This window comes from Diadema antillarum, unplaced genomic scaffold (genome assembly GCF_040938485.1).
Source record: "Diadema antillarum isolate AM-2024a unplaced genomic scaffold, OU_Dant_1.0 scf00000015, whole genome shotgun sequence".
Lineage (NCBI taxonomy): Eukaryota > Metazoa > Echinodermata > Echinoidea > Diadematoida > Diadematidae > Diadema > Diadema antillarum.
In genome coordinates this window covers 432260-450288 of record NW_027270904.1, presented here as the reverse complement: position 1 = coordinate 450288, position 18029 = coordinate 432260, and the positions used below count along the sequence as shown (strand labels likewise).

Here is an 18029-nt window from a genome sequence, read left to right as displayed (position 1 = left end):
AACACACACAGCCTACCATAATTTTTAGTTGAGTGTGGCGCCCTCTTTGGCAAGGTTTCTACGTGTCGCTGGCGGCTGCTGAACTATTTTCTGGACAATTCTTCTAATTAAAAAAAATCAAATTATGGACATTTGTCGATCGTAATTTTATCGTAATTTGGGTAAAAAGCTTTTCTAAAGATATTTTTATTCCACTATTACGAGCTATTTCAGATTTCTGCTGAGCAGAAGCATTCTACTGGCGCTTACTGCCAACAATGTGCAATCTAACTTTGAGCAGCGGGTTTCTCGGTTTCTCGCACCGGTCACTCACGCTCAGCCATCGGCTGGGGCTCCGTGCCAGCGCTATCGACGACCGTTGGAAGTACCACTACCAGTCGGCTTCAGCCGCTTCAGCAGTCGTCCGGTTGTTTGGAAACGAGTCTCTACGGCCATCTCGAAGGGCTATGCTATATACCATTGGAGATGACCGGAAGTCCCTCGCCGACTTAGCCCAGATGAAGGTCGATTGTGCCGTCATGGAATGTGAGGATGGTGTAGCGTTAGACAACAAGGTATGAATCGTGAATGAATGCAAGAAGTGTGTCACTTAACTATCTAGTATCTGGCATTTTTGATTGTTGGAATGTCAGATTCTTTTTCACAACACTAACAGTTAATAGGCCTACCGGCCTAACATTTAACAACAGCACATTTTAAAGATGTTACAGTACAACCAGTGCAGTGTATTTTACTTACTGTGTTTATGTTCCTGCACATCTTATTAAGAGAGAAGAAATTCTACTTGTATTAAAATAAATATCTAAAATGTTTAAAATGGACAAAGCCAAAGGTGGAATGAGTCGGATAAAGTCTTACTAATGTAAGGGAATGCACTTTCACCTAAATAATTTCATTTTATTTCAGCCATAGCACTTTGATTAGATGCCCGGAATATGGTGTCACTTTTATAAGTCACTATAACATATCTCCCTTGTACTCATACAATATGTAGGTCTCTATGTGGAATACAGGTAGAGATAAATTTTAGTCCCTACCCACACCTACAACACATGCACTGTGGGTATTGGATTAAGAAGGGGGCAAGCAATGTCCATGCATCTATTGTGACCATGAAGTTTATTGCCAAACAATGTCTATGTACCTATTGTGACCCTGAAGTTTATGACCAGCCATATCAAACTAAGGAGACAAAGAGCTGTCCCCTTACTCATGCTGGCCACTGCATTGACATTGTCCTCATACCCTCATTTTGCTATGTGAGCTCGCGACTGCAAGGTGTACAACTCAAGTGCTCCAGTTGTGATAATTTGTTCATGTTTGTGGAGGACAGGGAGAACCTTTAGTTTGGTAAGTTCCTCTTTAAGTAAGTTTTACTTCACCAACTATGGTAACAATGCAACAAATACATGTGTAACATTATATTCCAGATAACAGTTTATTGAAATGTACCTTTTGAGTTAGTTGCTTCTTTCACAGAAACTCTGGGGGAATATCTTCCATGCAAATGATGCTATATAATTTGGCTATATACTTTCTCACTAATTTTCTCAATAATTATTGTATCATATGATATACCAGGCATGTGCAGGACTACAGGTCAATGCATTTAGTATTAAGATGTTCCCTTCTATTTGGATATATCTAAAGTTTGACGATTAATTTAATGTTTGTATAGTTAGCTTCAACTCAATTAATGAAAACATTAGTTTGATAAGCCTGGAGTTGAACTTGAGTCTGTGTCATAGAGTTGACGCTATTTATGAAGCATCTATTACTGTCTATGCTAGTCACGTAGTTTATCATGGTATGCAGTAATGTCCTGTGATCTCTCTGTGAGAGATAGATAGCATAGAAGTAAATTGGGGAATGGAGTTAAGAGCTTGATATCTTTACCCCAGTAAATCTCAATAGATATAATTTATGTTATTTTTTGGTAAGCAAGCTGTTTTAGCCAACTGTAGAATGTTGTATACACATTACCAAACATACCTTGCAAAAAGCCAATTCGGCTTTGGTAGTGACCATGGTCAGGGTACACAGACCCCCCACCCCCGTGTTATATATTCAGTCAAGCATGACAAGGGTTCTCTCCCACTCTTTATTTGAGATCAGGCATAGCATAACCTTGCAAAGATGTGCTAGTTACATGTATTATAATCTATGTGTTCTATTTGTTGAGACGGTATTTGTTATATCACTTTAGATTTGGTCATCTATAGCTATTATATACGTGTACATGTAGTAGGCCACCTTGTAAGCTGCCGTGTGGGTAATTTCATTATGAGTTTGTATATATTTGATCGTAGTGTCCCCCTCCCTCGTCAATCTCTTCCTTCTGCATCTCCTCCTTTTCCTTCTTCTTTGTCTTCTTATTCTCCTCTTTCTGGTTCTTCTCGATCATTCTCCTTTCCTTGTTCTACTTTTCCTCTATTCTTCTATCTTCCTCTCCTTATCCCAGTTCCTCGTCTTTCTCTTCTTTCACCATTGTTCTGGGATGCGTCAGATTCTCTTATCATGTCAGTATAGTGTTATCCCTATGTTAATGTGTTACATAAGTTAGTATAACTTAATTGTGAACTGTGGGACGTAGAAAACGTAATGAAAATATAGTGGGGATTTGTTTCTGTTTCATATTTTGTCATAAATTGCATCTATGAAACATGCATTCAGGCGAATGCTTACTTTCTGTTTTGACACTGTTTATCACAAAGGATTTTGGTTGTTCTGTTTTCTTGCAGGTTATGTAAGCGGCATCTTCTGCCCTCTTTTGTTGGAGTTGATTTTATACACAAAATAAAGTGGGCCTTATACCCAACGGTGCTGAGAACCCAAACTTGAACTTGCCCAAGATCCTTAATTTGAATTGCGATCCCCTTACACTCTTTTGAAGAAGAAGAAGAAAAAAAAACAACTCCCACACAGAGCTCGACTGGCAGGGTCTAATTTGCTCACCCATGCAGAAATCTGCCCCCTAGTTTACCCCGTTGAGGACGAGTCCCGAGTATACTCGGGCAGGTGTCTATGGGAAATGTGTGTTGTAGCAAAATCAGTCCGTCCTCAATGGGTTAAAAGAAACCAAATAAATGTTGTATAATACCATTGCTGCTTTCACTCGGTCTGCACTGTCGATATGTGGGCTGTGGTTGCTCTAAGAATTGTTCGACGGTGAGTATACCTCCAGCTCCACCGACAGCCAGCTTTGTCCAAGGGGTGTACAGATAAGGGCAAATAATCTGTGTGACATGCCTGTCATATTGCTTCCCAATGGTTCATTTAGATGTGCTCGAAGACGGTATGTAAAGTCGATCAAAACGCATCTAGACAAGTCTAGTTGTTGACGGTTGTTTGTGTGCAGCAGAATTCAATTCAATTTTTTTCAATTCAATTTTATTTGTTCAATTCCACCAAGAAAAACAGATTACAGAAATTGGGTGAAGACAAGAAATCAATGATTACACAAACATGACAGATAGCTACAGCTGTAAAAAGAGTTAACATACATGACGTGGAAAAGATAGGAGTCCTGCTGAGAAGCAAAGCTTGTAAATTGCAGAAACTCCTATTTACAGATACAAAACAAAAAAAACACCAGATACACAAGACTGGAAAATTCAGCCTGAAAACTATGTACAATATATACATACAATATGCGAAAATGAAATGATTATGGGGGGGGGGGGGAGAAAGCACACTAACGGATGTTAAAAGAAAAATATATATATTCAAACAGAATAAGGGATTGAATAATGGGAAGAAAAAAAAATAACCTGGAGTTGGACACACAGTTACAGGGACAAGAGTAAAGAGGGTGAAATAAAGGCAATGACTTACAAGATATCCAGTGCTTAACTAAGATGTAGCTCAGCATTAATCAATGAAAAAAAAAAGTAAAACCAATAAAGCAGATAAAGCAGAGAATCTATCCTACAGGAAGAATCGTAGATACTGGTGTCAGGCTTAAGTGTTAAAGACTGAAATTATAAACTATGTGACAAGTGAAGACATAGCTGCTGAGGCTAGCACATCGTAGTCTGTGTCTTTGTGCAATTATTTAGGCAGAAGCCAGGGAGATTGTGTGGCAAACACTGGACTCTGTGCCGATGCCAAAGATCAGAGACGTCGCCGTTCGCATCAACTCAATGGACAGCGGCTATGGTGAGGAAGACTTGGCGGTCATTCTCCAGGCGAAGAGACTTCCAGACACTATCGTGCTTCCCAAGTTTGATTCTGCCGAGAGTATTCGCTGGGTCAGTTGTGTGTCCACGCAAAATAATTATGTTTGCTAGGTGTTTAATCCATTTTGATAAAGCAGATAATGTCTGATCTCCATAATAATCAGGGACTTCTTACAAAAATTATTGGTACTGGTGTGTCTACACTGGTGTGGCCTTGCCACAACAACCCAAGTGTACATCAGTGCTTTTCTTTACTATCAAAAAATTTTGTCATTCTTTCTTCCCATCTTCTCAGAGTATTTTGGTACCAGTATGGTGTTTCACTTGTTAATAGCTGATTTGATAATTGTGTGGAGCAGATGAAGAGGTGAAATTTATTTGGGACTGGGGTGAGGGATGGTAAATGAGAAAATGATTTACAGGCAAGGGCCACACTCACAAAGTATTTGATTTTACAACCCTGTATGTGAGATCTTTCCACACTTTGCATCATGTTTTTTGACAGATGGTAAAGAAAGGAACAAATACCTGGTAGTGGGAGAAGCATCAATCATGATTGACATGCATTTTGTGGCTCCTCTATCTCTTGCATGTAAATAGTTGGTCCACCACCTCAAGTCGTCTTTGGCTGGTAGAGAGTTAACTAAAGCCCTGAGAATCCTGGTGTACGCAGAGACAGCAGTCTCCATGATCAGACTTCCTGAGAGTATCTCAGAAGCGCAGGACATCCTCAGGTCAGAACCATTCACACTGGATGCCATCGTGTTTGGAGTTGAGGATTACTGCTCAGACATAGGTTGGTAGTCTCATTTGCATGTATCTATAGAGTTTTTGTTTCAAGAACTTAACCCATAACCTACAGGAAGATGGTGGATTCACACAAAGATCCTTAGGAATTTTTGATAAGTTTTTGTTCAGAGTTCAGAAAGATCAGAATGCGACTTCTCTTGTATTTTTATGAAGAAATCTGAATCCTCATGAGATTGTACCATAATGCTGTAAAATGTTTAAAGTGATCTAGAAAGACTGCAGTATCGGTGCTGATCAATGTCATTAGTTGGAAACTTTCAAAACCTGGCCGTGCATTGGATAAGACCTTCGGACATGTGATTACTTAGTTTGTTTCTTCACTGAGATGAAGAAGCAACAGAACTTCAAGGTGATGATGATGATGATGAAGATGATGAAGATGATGATCAATGATGGTGATGATGAGGATGATGGTGATATCCACTAACTAATATGAAAGTTGTTCTGTCATCCCATGACTTAGCATAAACAGATAATAAGACAACAATCGGAAACCAGTAACTGTACATCTACAGACTGCTCTGACTCAGATAAAGAAAACTTGAATGCAACCTGAAAGAAATCCTAGATCTTGAGTTTTCAAACTTTTTAGTCATTAGAGGGTGACGCTATCTCCATCATAATGATTGATATTTCAGGAGCGACGAGATCAACAGAGGGCCTTGAAGTGCTCTATGCTAGACAGAGAGTGGTGACTGTCGCCAAGGCGTTTGGTCTCCAAGCCATCGATATGATTCCACTGGATGTGGAAGGTAGGGATATTCACCAAGCAGAGAGAGAGATAATGAAAATATACTTTTTTTTTCAAGCAATACAGCTATCACTCTCCAGACCTAAACATTAACATTTCAGCTTTGATGTCTGTCTCGACATAAACATGTTTTGTATATTCATATAAATATGTCAGTTTTTAAATCAACGTTTTCACTTCTCTTTGAAAAAATATTGATACCCCATTTCAACCACCAATTCAAAAAAACCTGCCCTCAATTGCAAGATTTTGATGGCAGTCTACTTCTACTGCTACATAAAAAAAGAAGAAAAAAAGTGAGGGTGGGGGATAGAGGGTTGACTAAGAAATGTTGTTGGTCATGTGTATTAGAATTAACTGACTCCTTTACAAATCTGTTATTCCCTAGTCTTTAGGATACATTTTCAAGCCTGTATACAGCATGCGTCCTATTTCTATTCACGTGGAGACCTACAGTGTAGGGAATATCATTCGATTGCTCTTCAAAATGGCCTCCAATACTGACTATTGCCTATTTGCAGTATAGAGGAGAGTACTAATTTTATATTATACATATGAGACTATGCATAAGTGTAGATAGATGGACAGCTGCAATTTGAATCCTGACACCTGTTTTCAAAGCCTTGCACGAAATTAGATATTGCCACCTTTCAACACCTTTCTGTGTGCAAAGTTTGCTCATTTTTTTCTGTCCCTAATTTCACACATTGCAGATAATGAAGCCGTACGCAGGTCGTCTGAAGAAGGGGCCAGGATGGGCTTTACAGGTAGGCATGTTTTTCACTACGAAACTACATGACTGTAAGTTCTATGACACTTGCTCCTGCGACAATTGCTCCCATAAAATATTTGCATGTAAAGCCAAACATAACTTCTACCCTCCAAGATAATCCTAACCCTAATCGTAATCCTCACATTAGCCCATTTAGGATGGTCTCATTTTGCTACAACATGCATTTCCCACAGGCACTTGTCCGAGTATACTCGGGAGACATCCTCAACAGGTTAAACTAGACCTAAAACAATATCACAACCCTAGCCCTAAGTCCTTGGAGAAAATAGGACCTGAGCAATTGTCATGGGAGTGAATGTCGTGTCACTGTTTGTAAAATGCAATTTGAAAATCTTGGCAATTAATGTCACTGCTGTCATAAATAGATGAAGCAATCTCATGTTTATTTTGAGGAGGACTCCGATGATTTTTGTCGTGGTGATTTTGTTAAGTTCTAATTCGCAAAGATGGAATGCTTTCTGTTGTAACACTGTCATATGCAGAGGTAATTCTTACAGCTTGTATTTCATAATGATGTGCACAAACACAATATGAAGGAAATCAAAGAGAGTGGGTAATACAAGAATCCTATGGCACTAGACATAATCCAGAAAGGACTAAACTAAACATATGTTCACTGTAAATGTCATATTTATCACAAGGAGAAAATCGATTACAGCCACACTATTTTAATTTGTTTTCCCTACAGGAAGACAGGTCCTTCAGCCCAGCCTTGTTGATATCATCCAGTGTGCCTATGGTCCTAGTCCTGACAGGATAAAGTGGGCCACAGAGCTGTTGGCAGCATTCGAAGAAAGTACTGGAAAAGGACAGGTATGTGTACAGCAAACTCGGGAAACTTGTTATATGAGCATTACACTCAAATAGCCCCAGTTTATAAAGTCCCCAATTTTTTAATGGCAAAAGCATTCTGTTTTATATAATCATATTTTGGAGACATGTTTTTAATGGGCTGTTCAGATGCTGAAACTAACATCAAACCACATGCTGTGCAACAGCTGCATTACAAACTCTGTAGCTGGTCTATCAAACATGCAGCTCTTGATGTTCATAGCTGTGCACATCATACATGGTTCATCAACAACAGAGAATGCAAGGTCAAGCTGAACTGAAGTGTGTTTAGGAGGTCGGTTCTTTCAGGAATAATACACCCAAAATCAAGCAAAAAAAAAAAAAGACTTTGAAACACTTCTTTGACCACAACTGGTCAAACCTTAGATTTGAATGGGATAGAATTATTGTAATTTGATTTCTGACAATCAAATAGTGATTGGCAAATATATTTCTAAGCATGCTTTAAGAAAGAAGAGTTCTTTTGATGTACAAAAAGAATCACAAACACAATATATCTTGATTATATCATATGTAGATTGTAGCTTTGATTTTCTTTTTGTTTTTCTGGTTATTGGTTTATAGAAAGACTGATCAGCAGTACCCAGTAAAGAACTGAAAGGATCAGTGTACAAATGAGAATATGAACAATAATCAAAGCCATGTTCAGTACATAGAAGTAAATATAAGATAATAGCTTCATTGATGCAAAATGATGCAAATTTCTTTTTAAGGAAACTGTAGTGTGCATGTATGCATGCCAACAGTGCACCTGCCTTTGCACTGTTAATGTTCTCTTATCTACTGTTTTTCATTTATAGGAGCCAGAGGCATTTATTTTTCAAGGCAGAAGGATCCACAAGCCATTCCTACTTCAAGCCATGAATATTCTTGAACTAGCCAAGATGGACAAAGCCATGTAAAGTATCAACTAGAAGCTGCCAGTTGGAAAACCAGTAAGGAGCTTATTTACGACGACAAAAGGGGTAAACGATACATATCCAGTATCCCACCCAGCAAACCACTGCTGTCTGCTGTATACAGTGCATACTGTTGGGGTCGGGTGGAGGGGATTCGCTGGACAGTTGGTGAGGAGGTGGGTAAGAACGATGGGAGTAGGTGGTAGGGAGGGGGACAGGTGGATTAAGAGGATTTGTGGAGCAGTGGAGAATAACATCACTTTTATTTTATGTCAGAAAGAGGCTGAAGGAATGTGTGCTTTTCATTTTTATAAAAAGTAAGTTTTCGTAAAAAGCTGTTTATTTTTTTTTTATCTTTGCCCTACCCAGACATCACAAATTGCAGTAGTCTTCTTATGTAGTGATGATGGCACATGGATTTACACCTGACTTTACAAATGCAAAGCAGCTGATCACGTAGTTCCATTTTCCTCAAACTCAACTGATGTGTACTACTAAATATTTCTGCATTCGCTCAATCCACATGCATCTATTGGGTAGAAGTCCCTTCTGTTGCAGGGACAGGTGTCCAGGAATTCTGTAAATGGGGGGGGGGGGGGGGGGGCAGATCCCCCACTGTGTTGTGCTGTGCAATAACTGACAGGCTGAAAAAGGAATGCTTGCCATAAACATGCAGGTATTTTTTTTTAATGTACTGTATAATTGTTATGAACATGCTATTTTCACAAATATTATTTTCAAAAAACAATCAAAGAGTTTATTTTTATTTCTCTTCCATTTTCGTGAGCCATTGTATTCATATATTGTATGTTTTGTAAATGCGATGTTACCTGTCACCTTGAAGGTCTGAACATCAATTTTGGTATCAAATTCTCCTGTACTTTTCATGTACCCATACTTTGGACATGAGAAAATACACTTTCATGAACACTAGACTTTGTGCCACAGCAAAAGTTGGGAAGAACAAGTGAATGCCATCCTTTTACAGAAGAGCATGATGGAGCAATATTCTTTTTGTAAATTCATAATACTAAATGAAGAGTTTTATTGCAAAATGAGCTCAGCGCCATCTTTAAACATGTCAAAGTAAGTTTATCATCAGATAGAGCAAAATGAAACCTTTCCAGTAATACCTCACTTGTGACATAACAAGGAATATTCTTTAAATTATGATTTAAAATATCCTGTATTTTCTTATTTTCTTAGTTTTTAGCAGCTTTAATCACAGATATCTCAACTTAACCAGAATGAAGTTACAATGTAGCTCATTTTGCGATAAAACTCTTCAAATGATGTTGGTCTAATAAAAATGCAAAGAAAATTGTTTGATAAAAAAAAACAAATGGTGAAATCAGTTTTCATCAAATCTATACACTTCACTGTGAACACTGTCTTGTGTTTGATAGTCATCCAATGCAATTTATTTGCTTCTAAATTCTCCAAGCGAGGAAAACTGAGTTACATGTGAGGGAGTATTTCTTTATGAGTAGAGTGTTGATATATGTACTTGATCTTTCGTAAGGGATGACCACTGCTTGTTCCGTGAATGGGCTAGATGAGGACTGGATAAACATTGAATTTGATTGTGAATGATTCCATGTATTAGGTCCTCGGGGTGGTATTCTGTAAATCTTTCTAAGTTTTTTCCTAAGTTTTTTCCTAAGAAACTTAGGAAGTGCCTAGGAAAGACAGAATTGGTATTCTGAAACTTCTTCCTAGGAACTTCTTAATGCAAAGTAGGCCATCCTTATCCCCGCCCACCTCCTTTCTTAAGCCAACACGAAATGCTGTGCCATAAGAAACCAACCAATGACAATCACATATTTCTTATGACATAGGGCTAAATACACGTGTGCGCGGCATGCCCCCTTTCTCATACCCATTTCGCGCATCAAAGTACATGTTGCGCACAGTGAATGACATGCACCTATCATGATGTTTACAGCTTGCTATATCTTAACAATCGTATCTTACTTAGGACAGGGGTGGGGCTTTCCTAAATATCAACTATGTAAGTCAGAAATTTGCATGTCTCCTCATTTGCACATCTTCCTAAGTTTCTCCTCAAGTCTGGGAAAAAAGTTAGCAAGGCACTTAGGAAGAAACTTAGAAAGATTTTCAGAATACCACTTACGAAAAAAATCGTGACTTAGGAAGAAATTTCTTCCTAGGAAGGATTTCAGAATACCATCCTAGGTCTCTAGCAGCTGATGCCATTCCATGCCACGGTACAGTATGATTCAGAATTTTTAGGAGATAATCATAGTTAAAGAAAGAGTAAATGCAATACATGTACTAGACAATGCAAAGCAGCTGTACTGAAACAAGCATAAAATGCAGCATTTCTTATGATACAGAAACCATTTTCTGTATTGTAATTATGTGAGAGATATTTGTTTTATTATTTGTATTCAGACCATAAAGGAAACCATTTTCTATTTTATTGCTTGTGTACCTGATCATGTTCATCATTCTTCGAACTCACCAAAGCAGCTTAAAACAGAGGCTTATTAAATAGGCTTGAAAGTAAAGAAAAAGTAAATGCAACACTAGGCAAGGCAAGGCAACTGACATTAGCATAAAATGCAGCATTCCTTATAATGCACAATTGTATTTTCTTTATTGCAACTATGTCACACAGATGTTATGATGAATATTCAGACCATAAAAGGGAAATAATTGTCCCCGCCGAACGAGTTCGAGCAGGGGACTATGAAACGGGCTCCGTACGTGTGTGTGTCCGTCCGTGCGTCCGTGCGTCCGTATGTCCGTGTGTCCGTGTGTGCGTCCGTGTGTGATCAAAATGTTCAATTTGCTACTTCTCTGTCATTTATGAGCCGATTTTGATTCTGTTTACTTTATATGAGAGCACTACATGGGAGCTTTGAAACTTCTACACAGAATTTCAGTTGTGACCTTTGACCTTGACCTTTGACCTATATTGTACATTTTGCTACAAAATGCTACTCCTTCGCCATTTCTAACCCGATTTCGATTCCGTTTGCTTTATGTGATGGCACTAGTTGAGGGCTTCAAAACTTCTACACAGAATTTTGACCTTTGACTTCTTTGACCTTTGACCTTGATTTTTGACCTATATTGTACATTAGCTACAAAATGCTACTCCTTCGCCATTTCTAACCCGATTTCGATTCTGTTTGCTTTATGTGATGGCACTAGGTGAGGGATTCAAAATTTCTTCACAGAATTTTGACCTTTGACTTCTTTGACCTTTGACCTTGATTTTTGACCTATATTGTACATTGCATGGCTACAAAATGCTACTCCTTCGCCATTTCTAACCCGATTTCGATTCCGTTTGCTTTATGTGATGGCACTAGGTGAGGGCTTCAAAACTTGTACACAGAATTTTGACCTTTGACTTCTTTGACCTTTGACCTTGATTTTTGACCTATATTGTGCATTGCATGGCTACAAAATGCTACTCCTTCGCCATTTCTAACCCAATTTCGATTCCGTTTGCTTTATGTGATGGCACTAGGTGAGGGCTTCAAAACTTGTACACAGAATTTTGACCTTTGACTTCTTTGACCTTTGACCTTGATTTTTGACCTGTATTGTACATTTTGCTACAAAATGCTACTTCCGGCGGGGACATATATTACGCACCGCGTAATTTCTACTTTTCCTTGTTTTACATTATATTGTTGGTATACCTGATCATGTCTCACATTCATTTAAACTCACCACAGCAGCTTTAAACAGAGGCTTATTAAATAGGCTCTATGTTACACTTTTGTGTAACAATTGAAACAATCATTATTCTCAAAAGTGGACATTTTATGATGTTGTAATGCTGAGCTCCTTATCCAGGCTGAAATAAAAAGGCACTTGTGCTTCCGCATTGCAGTGAGTCACACATTTTCTTGTGTATCTGTGTGTCTGACTCTTTCTCTCTCTCTCTCTTTTATATACACTTTTTTATTTATTTTTTTTACCATTCAGACATAACCTCTATATTGGCAAACCAATATTAACACATCATTAGCCTAGCATGACATGTTACCTCATCACTCAGAACACTAAACATTATAATGATTTAATGTTGGGCTATTAACGCTATCTCGCGGTAGACCATGGCCAGGTACAAAATACATTGAATGATTTGATTGAAGAAAATTCTGTATCCATATACAGGTATACATGTATGTATTTAAACACACACATACATACACACACACACACACATGCACAGACATAGATACTGATAAACAAAGAAATGAGGTACACTTCACACTAAATTGAATTTCATTACTATTTAGTTTTATTATCAAACATTTCCTCCATTACAAGCCAATTACAACTAGTATAACACATATTCACGTATATCACTTTAGAGTAATACATGTACAATGTATATACATATATAATATAATACATACACTATGGCTCTTCAATCGGACTTCATTTAATAAAATAAACCTATGATAAATGTACAGTGCACTGTAACAAAAAGAAATCTACCGGTCCTGAGGACTTTGTTGCAATGGGAGTCCACTGCGGTAGAATGACAAATTTGCTTTTATTGAAGGCTCAATCAAGCTACTGTACTTGACAAAGCCAAGGGTAAAGATTATCCACTTCTTTGCGGTTGTGGGGCAAAGCAACATTGTAGGTTCTGGTGGCACTGTACAATGCAAGAAATTATACAAAGTTCTGGTTCTGTGTTCCCCAAGAGAAATTCTAATTCCGCTGCAGCTGTATTCAGATGCATGAGAACAAGGTCTGCATAATAATGAGAGAAAAGAACTGATTTTTAAAAAAAGAAAAGAAAAATAGATTGCATGGGGTATGATTTCATTTCTAGTCAGAATACAAAGACATGAGCAAAGAAGGGAAGAAATGAATAGCTTGGCTCTAAAGTCAGACCTAAAAGCTTACATTTTATTGCCTTGTCTGCTGCTGCACTGAGATCTTGAACAGGTACTTGTTGAATTGTGAGAGATACTGAGTTGTGGCAGCGGTACATTAGATGAGCCTGCTAAAACTCATTGTTTTGTCTGCTACTGTACACTACGGTAGCTTGCATTTAAAGAAAAGAATATATTTCTGCCTGTATTTTCACTCATTCCAATCTATTTTTGGGCTCAACTGGAAAGTTGACTCTACAGGGCAATTTGTCAATCAGTTGCAATGAAATTGACTCATTGCAAGAATCATTAATTTGAATAGATCCAAAATTATTTTTAGATGACAAGTTTTTCACAATTAGTCTGCCCAAGTAAATAAATACCAAGTAATAAGCCTTTGTTTTTACATTGAAGGAGCAGCGTGAAAGGGCAGAAAATGAATGCAATTCAGGTCTGTAATGTACATGTATAGTCCCTTTCCCATAACATTTTTGTATTTTCTGTGTATGTTTATATCAAGGGATTGGTTAGAGCAGTATTTCTCAATTTTTCCAACCCAAGGCCCACTTTGGCTCATGCAGTCTGTTTTTTCAAGGCCCAGTTAGATTGAATACAAATCTTTTTGAATTTATTTTCGGCCAACATCTTGGCCCAACTGAGAGAGCTTCGCAGCCCAATGGTTGAGAAGCACAGAGCTAGAGCAATGGAAAATCTACAGTCCCCAAGCAACCGCGTTAATTATAATAATAATGCACCATGTCTGTCGCACAGTCTGTCACACAGTGGCACTCCTGGCGCAGAAAGGTAAGACCTCCTCCCACATTGCTTCGTTCAGGAAAAGATCCCAATTGAAAGAAAGCACAGTTACTGAAATAAAAAGGTCTTTAGTTCCCTCTTGAACAGAGGGAAAGAGGTCTCCATTTTCAGTTTCAAAGGCAATAAGTTCCAGAGAGAAGAGCCAGACTGGGTGAAAGCTCTGTTGCCCCATGAATGATGGGTGCGGGGAACTCGAAGGGTATGAAAAGTGGATGAACGAAGAAATCCAGTTGGTTTGTTACAGCAGGGTGTCCCTAATCTGTCATACAAAGGACAGTTTACCAGATGACTCGTAGACCTGCAGGGCGTAACACGCAGCTGGGGCTCTGTAAACTCATACATCCTAGTGAGCCATTTTGTGAATCAGGGTCAGGGGTCAAGGTCACTGGCTGCTTGTAATTTTTCTCTCTCCTGCCGCCCAGCATCTCCAAGATGGCTCAGGACTTTGTAGTAAGCTTGCCTATGAAAGAGACACAGCAACACAACACAAAGTAAAGTATGCAGTAATAGCTGTGTACTCGGTATCTGTGTGTGTATAATACATTGGCCATGTCTACAACAACCTCCAGAAACACATTACTTGACATGAATCAATTCAATTCCATCCAGTTCAGTTCAGTTATTCCACGTTGAAATTTGATGGTTCCAATTCCAAAATCCCCTTGGGCTTGTTATCCTAAATCTTATTTCAACTTTATCAAATACCAACATAATTAAATTGTTCATTTTGATATTCTATTTCACTGACCATAAACACAAAAAGACACACTTAAGTAGATGCCTTCAAATGAGGATTGTTTTTCCAATAAGTAGGCATTTGCTTTATTTGCTTTGAAATGAACCATTCTGATGGTAGACCCCAAGAGCCAGAAGGAATCAAGGGTGAAGGGAGGGGACAAGTGGAAAATTCATGATGCAAATGCACTTTCATATCCAACATAATATGATTTCTGAAAAAGGTTTAGGGTGTCAGGTTTACAGTAGGTTTTCTAGTTTTGTGATATTTTGGGGGGATTACCTTACACAACTTCTGGAATGTGTGTAATGTGGTGAAAATGTCAAAGATCAAAGCTGATATCAACGCTTCCAGTAGCCTGATTTGGTTCAAATTTTGTGAGTGAGCTGTGAATTGTTGCTTTACATTGCGGTGAAAGTAATTGACGAAAAATCAGTTTAGTGGAAAGGTGGAACATGATTTTTATGCGAAGGTGCATTAATAGCGCAAATTCCAGACCAACCTGAGGATGCCATCGGCTCCAACAGCTCTCCTGTGTTCACAATCCTCCAGCAGTCTGGTGCAGTCAGGGATGATCCCAGCCACCAGTCCTGGGTGGAGGACAGCTACGGACTCTAGACTCCCCAGGGCTGCCTTGCGATGGTGGTAGAGATGACGGGTGAGGAAGCCTCTCAAGGCCTCCCTGAGGTCCACTCTGGGTGATCATGGACAGAGAGTAACAATCGTGGAATTTCAATACAGTGGACTCCCATTATAACGAAGTTCTCGGGACCAGCAGTTTTCTTTCGTTATATCGAAATTTCGTTATAACCGAACAAATGAACAATAAAAATACATAAAGTGGATAACGTTATGGGCCGAATTTTTACTTCGTTATAACCGGAATTTCGTTATATCCGTGTTCGTTATAACGGGAGTGCACTGTATTGGCATTACTACTGTAGAGGGGGACACATTCATGCAATTACTACTACGTTTTCGTAAAGGTCAATATCAACAAACTTCGCTTGTTAGTAATTATACAGATGGGACATTTCTGTTTATGTATTGATTGTATGCTGTATCTTTTCATAACACCATTAACTCTACATTGACAGTGTTTCATACAGGAGAATTTTTTAACATCATTTTTTTAATCCTCTGTTGTTTTCATAATTATAATAATCTATTTCAGTCGCAGAAATTCCAAAAGCATCTTTATTGCTAAATATGTGACCCTGCACCTCAAAACAAACAAAAAGTCGCCAGACATGAATTTTCAGTTAAGACCATATTCTGAAAGAACAGACTTTAAGCTTTAAAATGATGTATAACTCAAATCAAATGGACTCTCCTAACCTAATTAAATATTGGAAAGAAAGAACAAACTCAGGAAAAGTGTGAACTGAGAAAGGAGGCTCTGAAGTACAGTGTCTATTCAAGCGCTTAATCTTTACCAAACCGTGCTGGCTGTGCGATGAATGGGACAAAAACAGGAAGTAAACCACCAGAGTAACAACAATGAAGGGATTATCAGATTAAACTGAAATTAAACATGCCTCATTAACACATTCTGTCCATAATTAATGCCAACTTCCAAAGCAGTAGCACTATCCTTTCAAAAGTTATTAGAGTTGAAAGTGAAGAGTGTGGACAAGGTTTTTCAGAAATGAAAAAAGGGATTCTAAAGACACACCTAATCACACTACTCTACCAAAAATGTTCGAGATAAACTGCTAAAAAAACACACTTTCCTGCCCATTTTATAATACCAAATTTTAGCATAATGTAAAAGAAGACCCGCTCTTTCAAAAATTATGGAAAAGTCAAGTTCGGCTAGGTTGACCCATTTCACTTATTTTCAGTAATCACGCAAAATCAGTGTGTGCGACTTTACGTTCGTTTTGAGGTGCACCGTCACATATATACAATTAATTCTCACTCATATTGGCAAATCATTTCACAAGATATAAATTCCTGCTTCCTGTTTAAATTGACAAATCTTTGTAAATTTATGTCTGCCTTGGTGCATATTTAATAGATGTAACTGATTCTATCTAACCTTGCCCTAATACAAGATAAACAGTGAAATTAAGAAGTGCCTTACCAAAATAAACCAAAGCCCAGATGTATACATTGTGATTGAAGAAAGCAGCAATATCAGTAGAACACAGCAGTGAAAGTTTCAGGAAAATTGGACAATCCTTAAAGAGTTATGAATTAGTGAAGTTTCAGTGTCATTACTGCTGGATAAAAAGACTACTTCATTCATAATTTCATTCTGGACACTACAAATAAGGACATTTCAACAAAATTTCATTTTTCATGAAAAGTACATATTCCATTGACTTGTTACTGACATTATGTTGAGGGTAATATCATTCCCCCTGCTTTCTGAAAGAGGTATAAGTCAGGTGTTCTTTTATTATGCTAGTAAAGTGCAAACTTGAATTTTCTTTATATTTTCTTCCTATTATTGTCCATAATGACATCATGAAGTGTAGTAGTCTCCTTCTCCAGCAGTAAAGACACCAAAACTTTATAAAGAATTCATAACTTTAGAATTGATTGTCTGAATTTCTTAAAATTTTCACTGATGTGTTCTACTAATATTGTTGCTTTCACTCAATCCATATTTATATTTGGGCTTTGATTCCTTTTATGATGAATTCTTAAGCAAAATTCCCCCAGATCCTGGGGGATTATCATGCAAAGGTTACATCACGACATACTGAAGATCAGGAGCAGGGTCTGTCTTGCAGGCGTTCATCATCTGTGTCAGGAGCTGTGACATTTGACCTTTGACGGCCGCAGAATTGGACAGGAGCAGGTGATCCATGATAGAGCCCAGGAGAATGGGAGTGTCTCTAGATATTGAAGAAAAGAGAGAGAGAGAGAGAGAGAGGAACGAGAAACTGAAAGGTATGACAATTTCTATCTGGGTGACTGTCACTGATAATACATACAGGAACGTATTCTTGAGTCTAAAGCTAAAAGTGTATAAATGGAAAAGGGGGTGCATTAGAAATGAATAGGTAATTTTAGTTAAAGACAGGACTTACTTTATCTTCCACTGCTTTTCTTGGTTTTTTGGACATTTTGATTGTTAAAAGTGCTTATATCATCTTGACAATGATGCATCTTTATAACAGCACTGAAATATATCAATAAATGTACAGGAATGATCACATTACTATTTGTAGCTGAATGATGGTTTCAATTTCTATCACTACTGCTTTGAAGCATTACATTATTATTACTTATACTATTTAGTATTACTATTACCATTTCTATTTCTATTATTATCATCACCATTATCATTACTATCATCTAATCATTGAATC

General features: G+C 38.0%; 2 protein-coding genes across 2 annotated transcripts in view; one reads left to right on the top strand and one right to left on the bottom strand.

Moving 5' to 3' along the window:
• The first annotated feature begins 257 nt into the window (after window positions 1-257).
• On the top strand, window positions 258-8301 carry LOC139724109 (citramalyl-CoA lyase, mitochondrial-like). The gene is made up of 7 exons (XM_071635312.1): window positions 258-554; window positions 4059-4250; window positions 4779-4974; window positions 5627-5740; window positions 6453-6506; window positions 7221-7345; window positions 8194-8301. Exons 1-7 carry the CDS (start codon window positions 258-260, stop codon window positions 8284-8286), a joined length of 1071 nt encoding a protein of 356 aa, XP_071491413.1. The 3' UTR covers window positions 8287-8301.
• Window positions 8302-14339: 6038 nt separating this feature from the next.
• LOC139724100 (protein MMS22-like) overlaps window positions 14340-18029 on the bottom strand; it is a 40152-nt gene continuing 36462 nt past the window's right edge. Inside the window, exons 34-36 of the mRNA XM_071635301.1 lie at window positions 17418-17552; window positions 15209-15400; window positions 14340-14430 (exon numbers count right to left, since the gene is read on the bottom strand). Coding sequence (XP_071491402.1) covers window positions 14340-14430; window positions 15209-15400; window positions 17418-17552 — 418 coding nt within the window. The remainder of the gene's footprint in view (window positions 14431-15208; window positions 15401-17417; window positions 17553-18029) is intronic.

Bases quoted from the DNA above. Each gene is read 5' to 3' on its own strand.
- LOC139724109 (XM_071635312.1), top strand. From the start codon at position 258: ATGTGCAATCTAACTTTGAGCAGCGGGTTTCTCGGTTTCTCGCACCGG. The intron at 5,741-6,452 runs GTAGGGATATTC...CACACATTGCAG, and splicing joins GATTCCACTGGATGTGGAAG to ATAATGAAGCCGTACGCAGG. The intron at 7,346-8,193 runs GTATGTGTACAG...TAGGAGCCAGAG, and splicing joins AAAGTACTGGAAAAGGACAG to GCATTTATTTTTCAAGGCAG.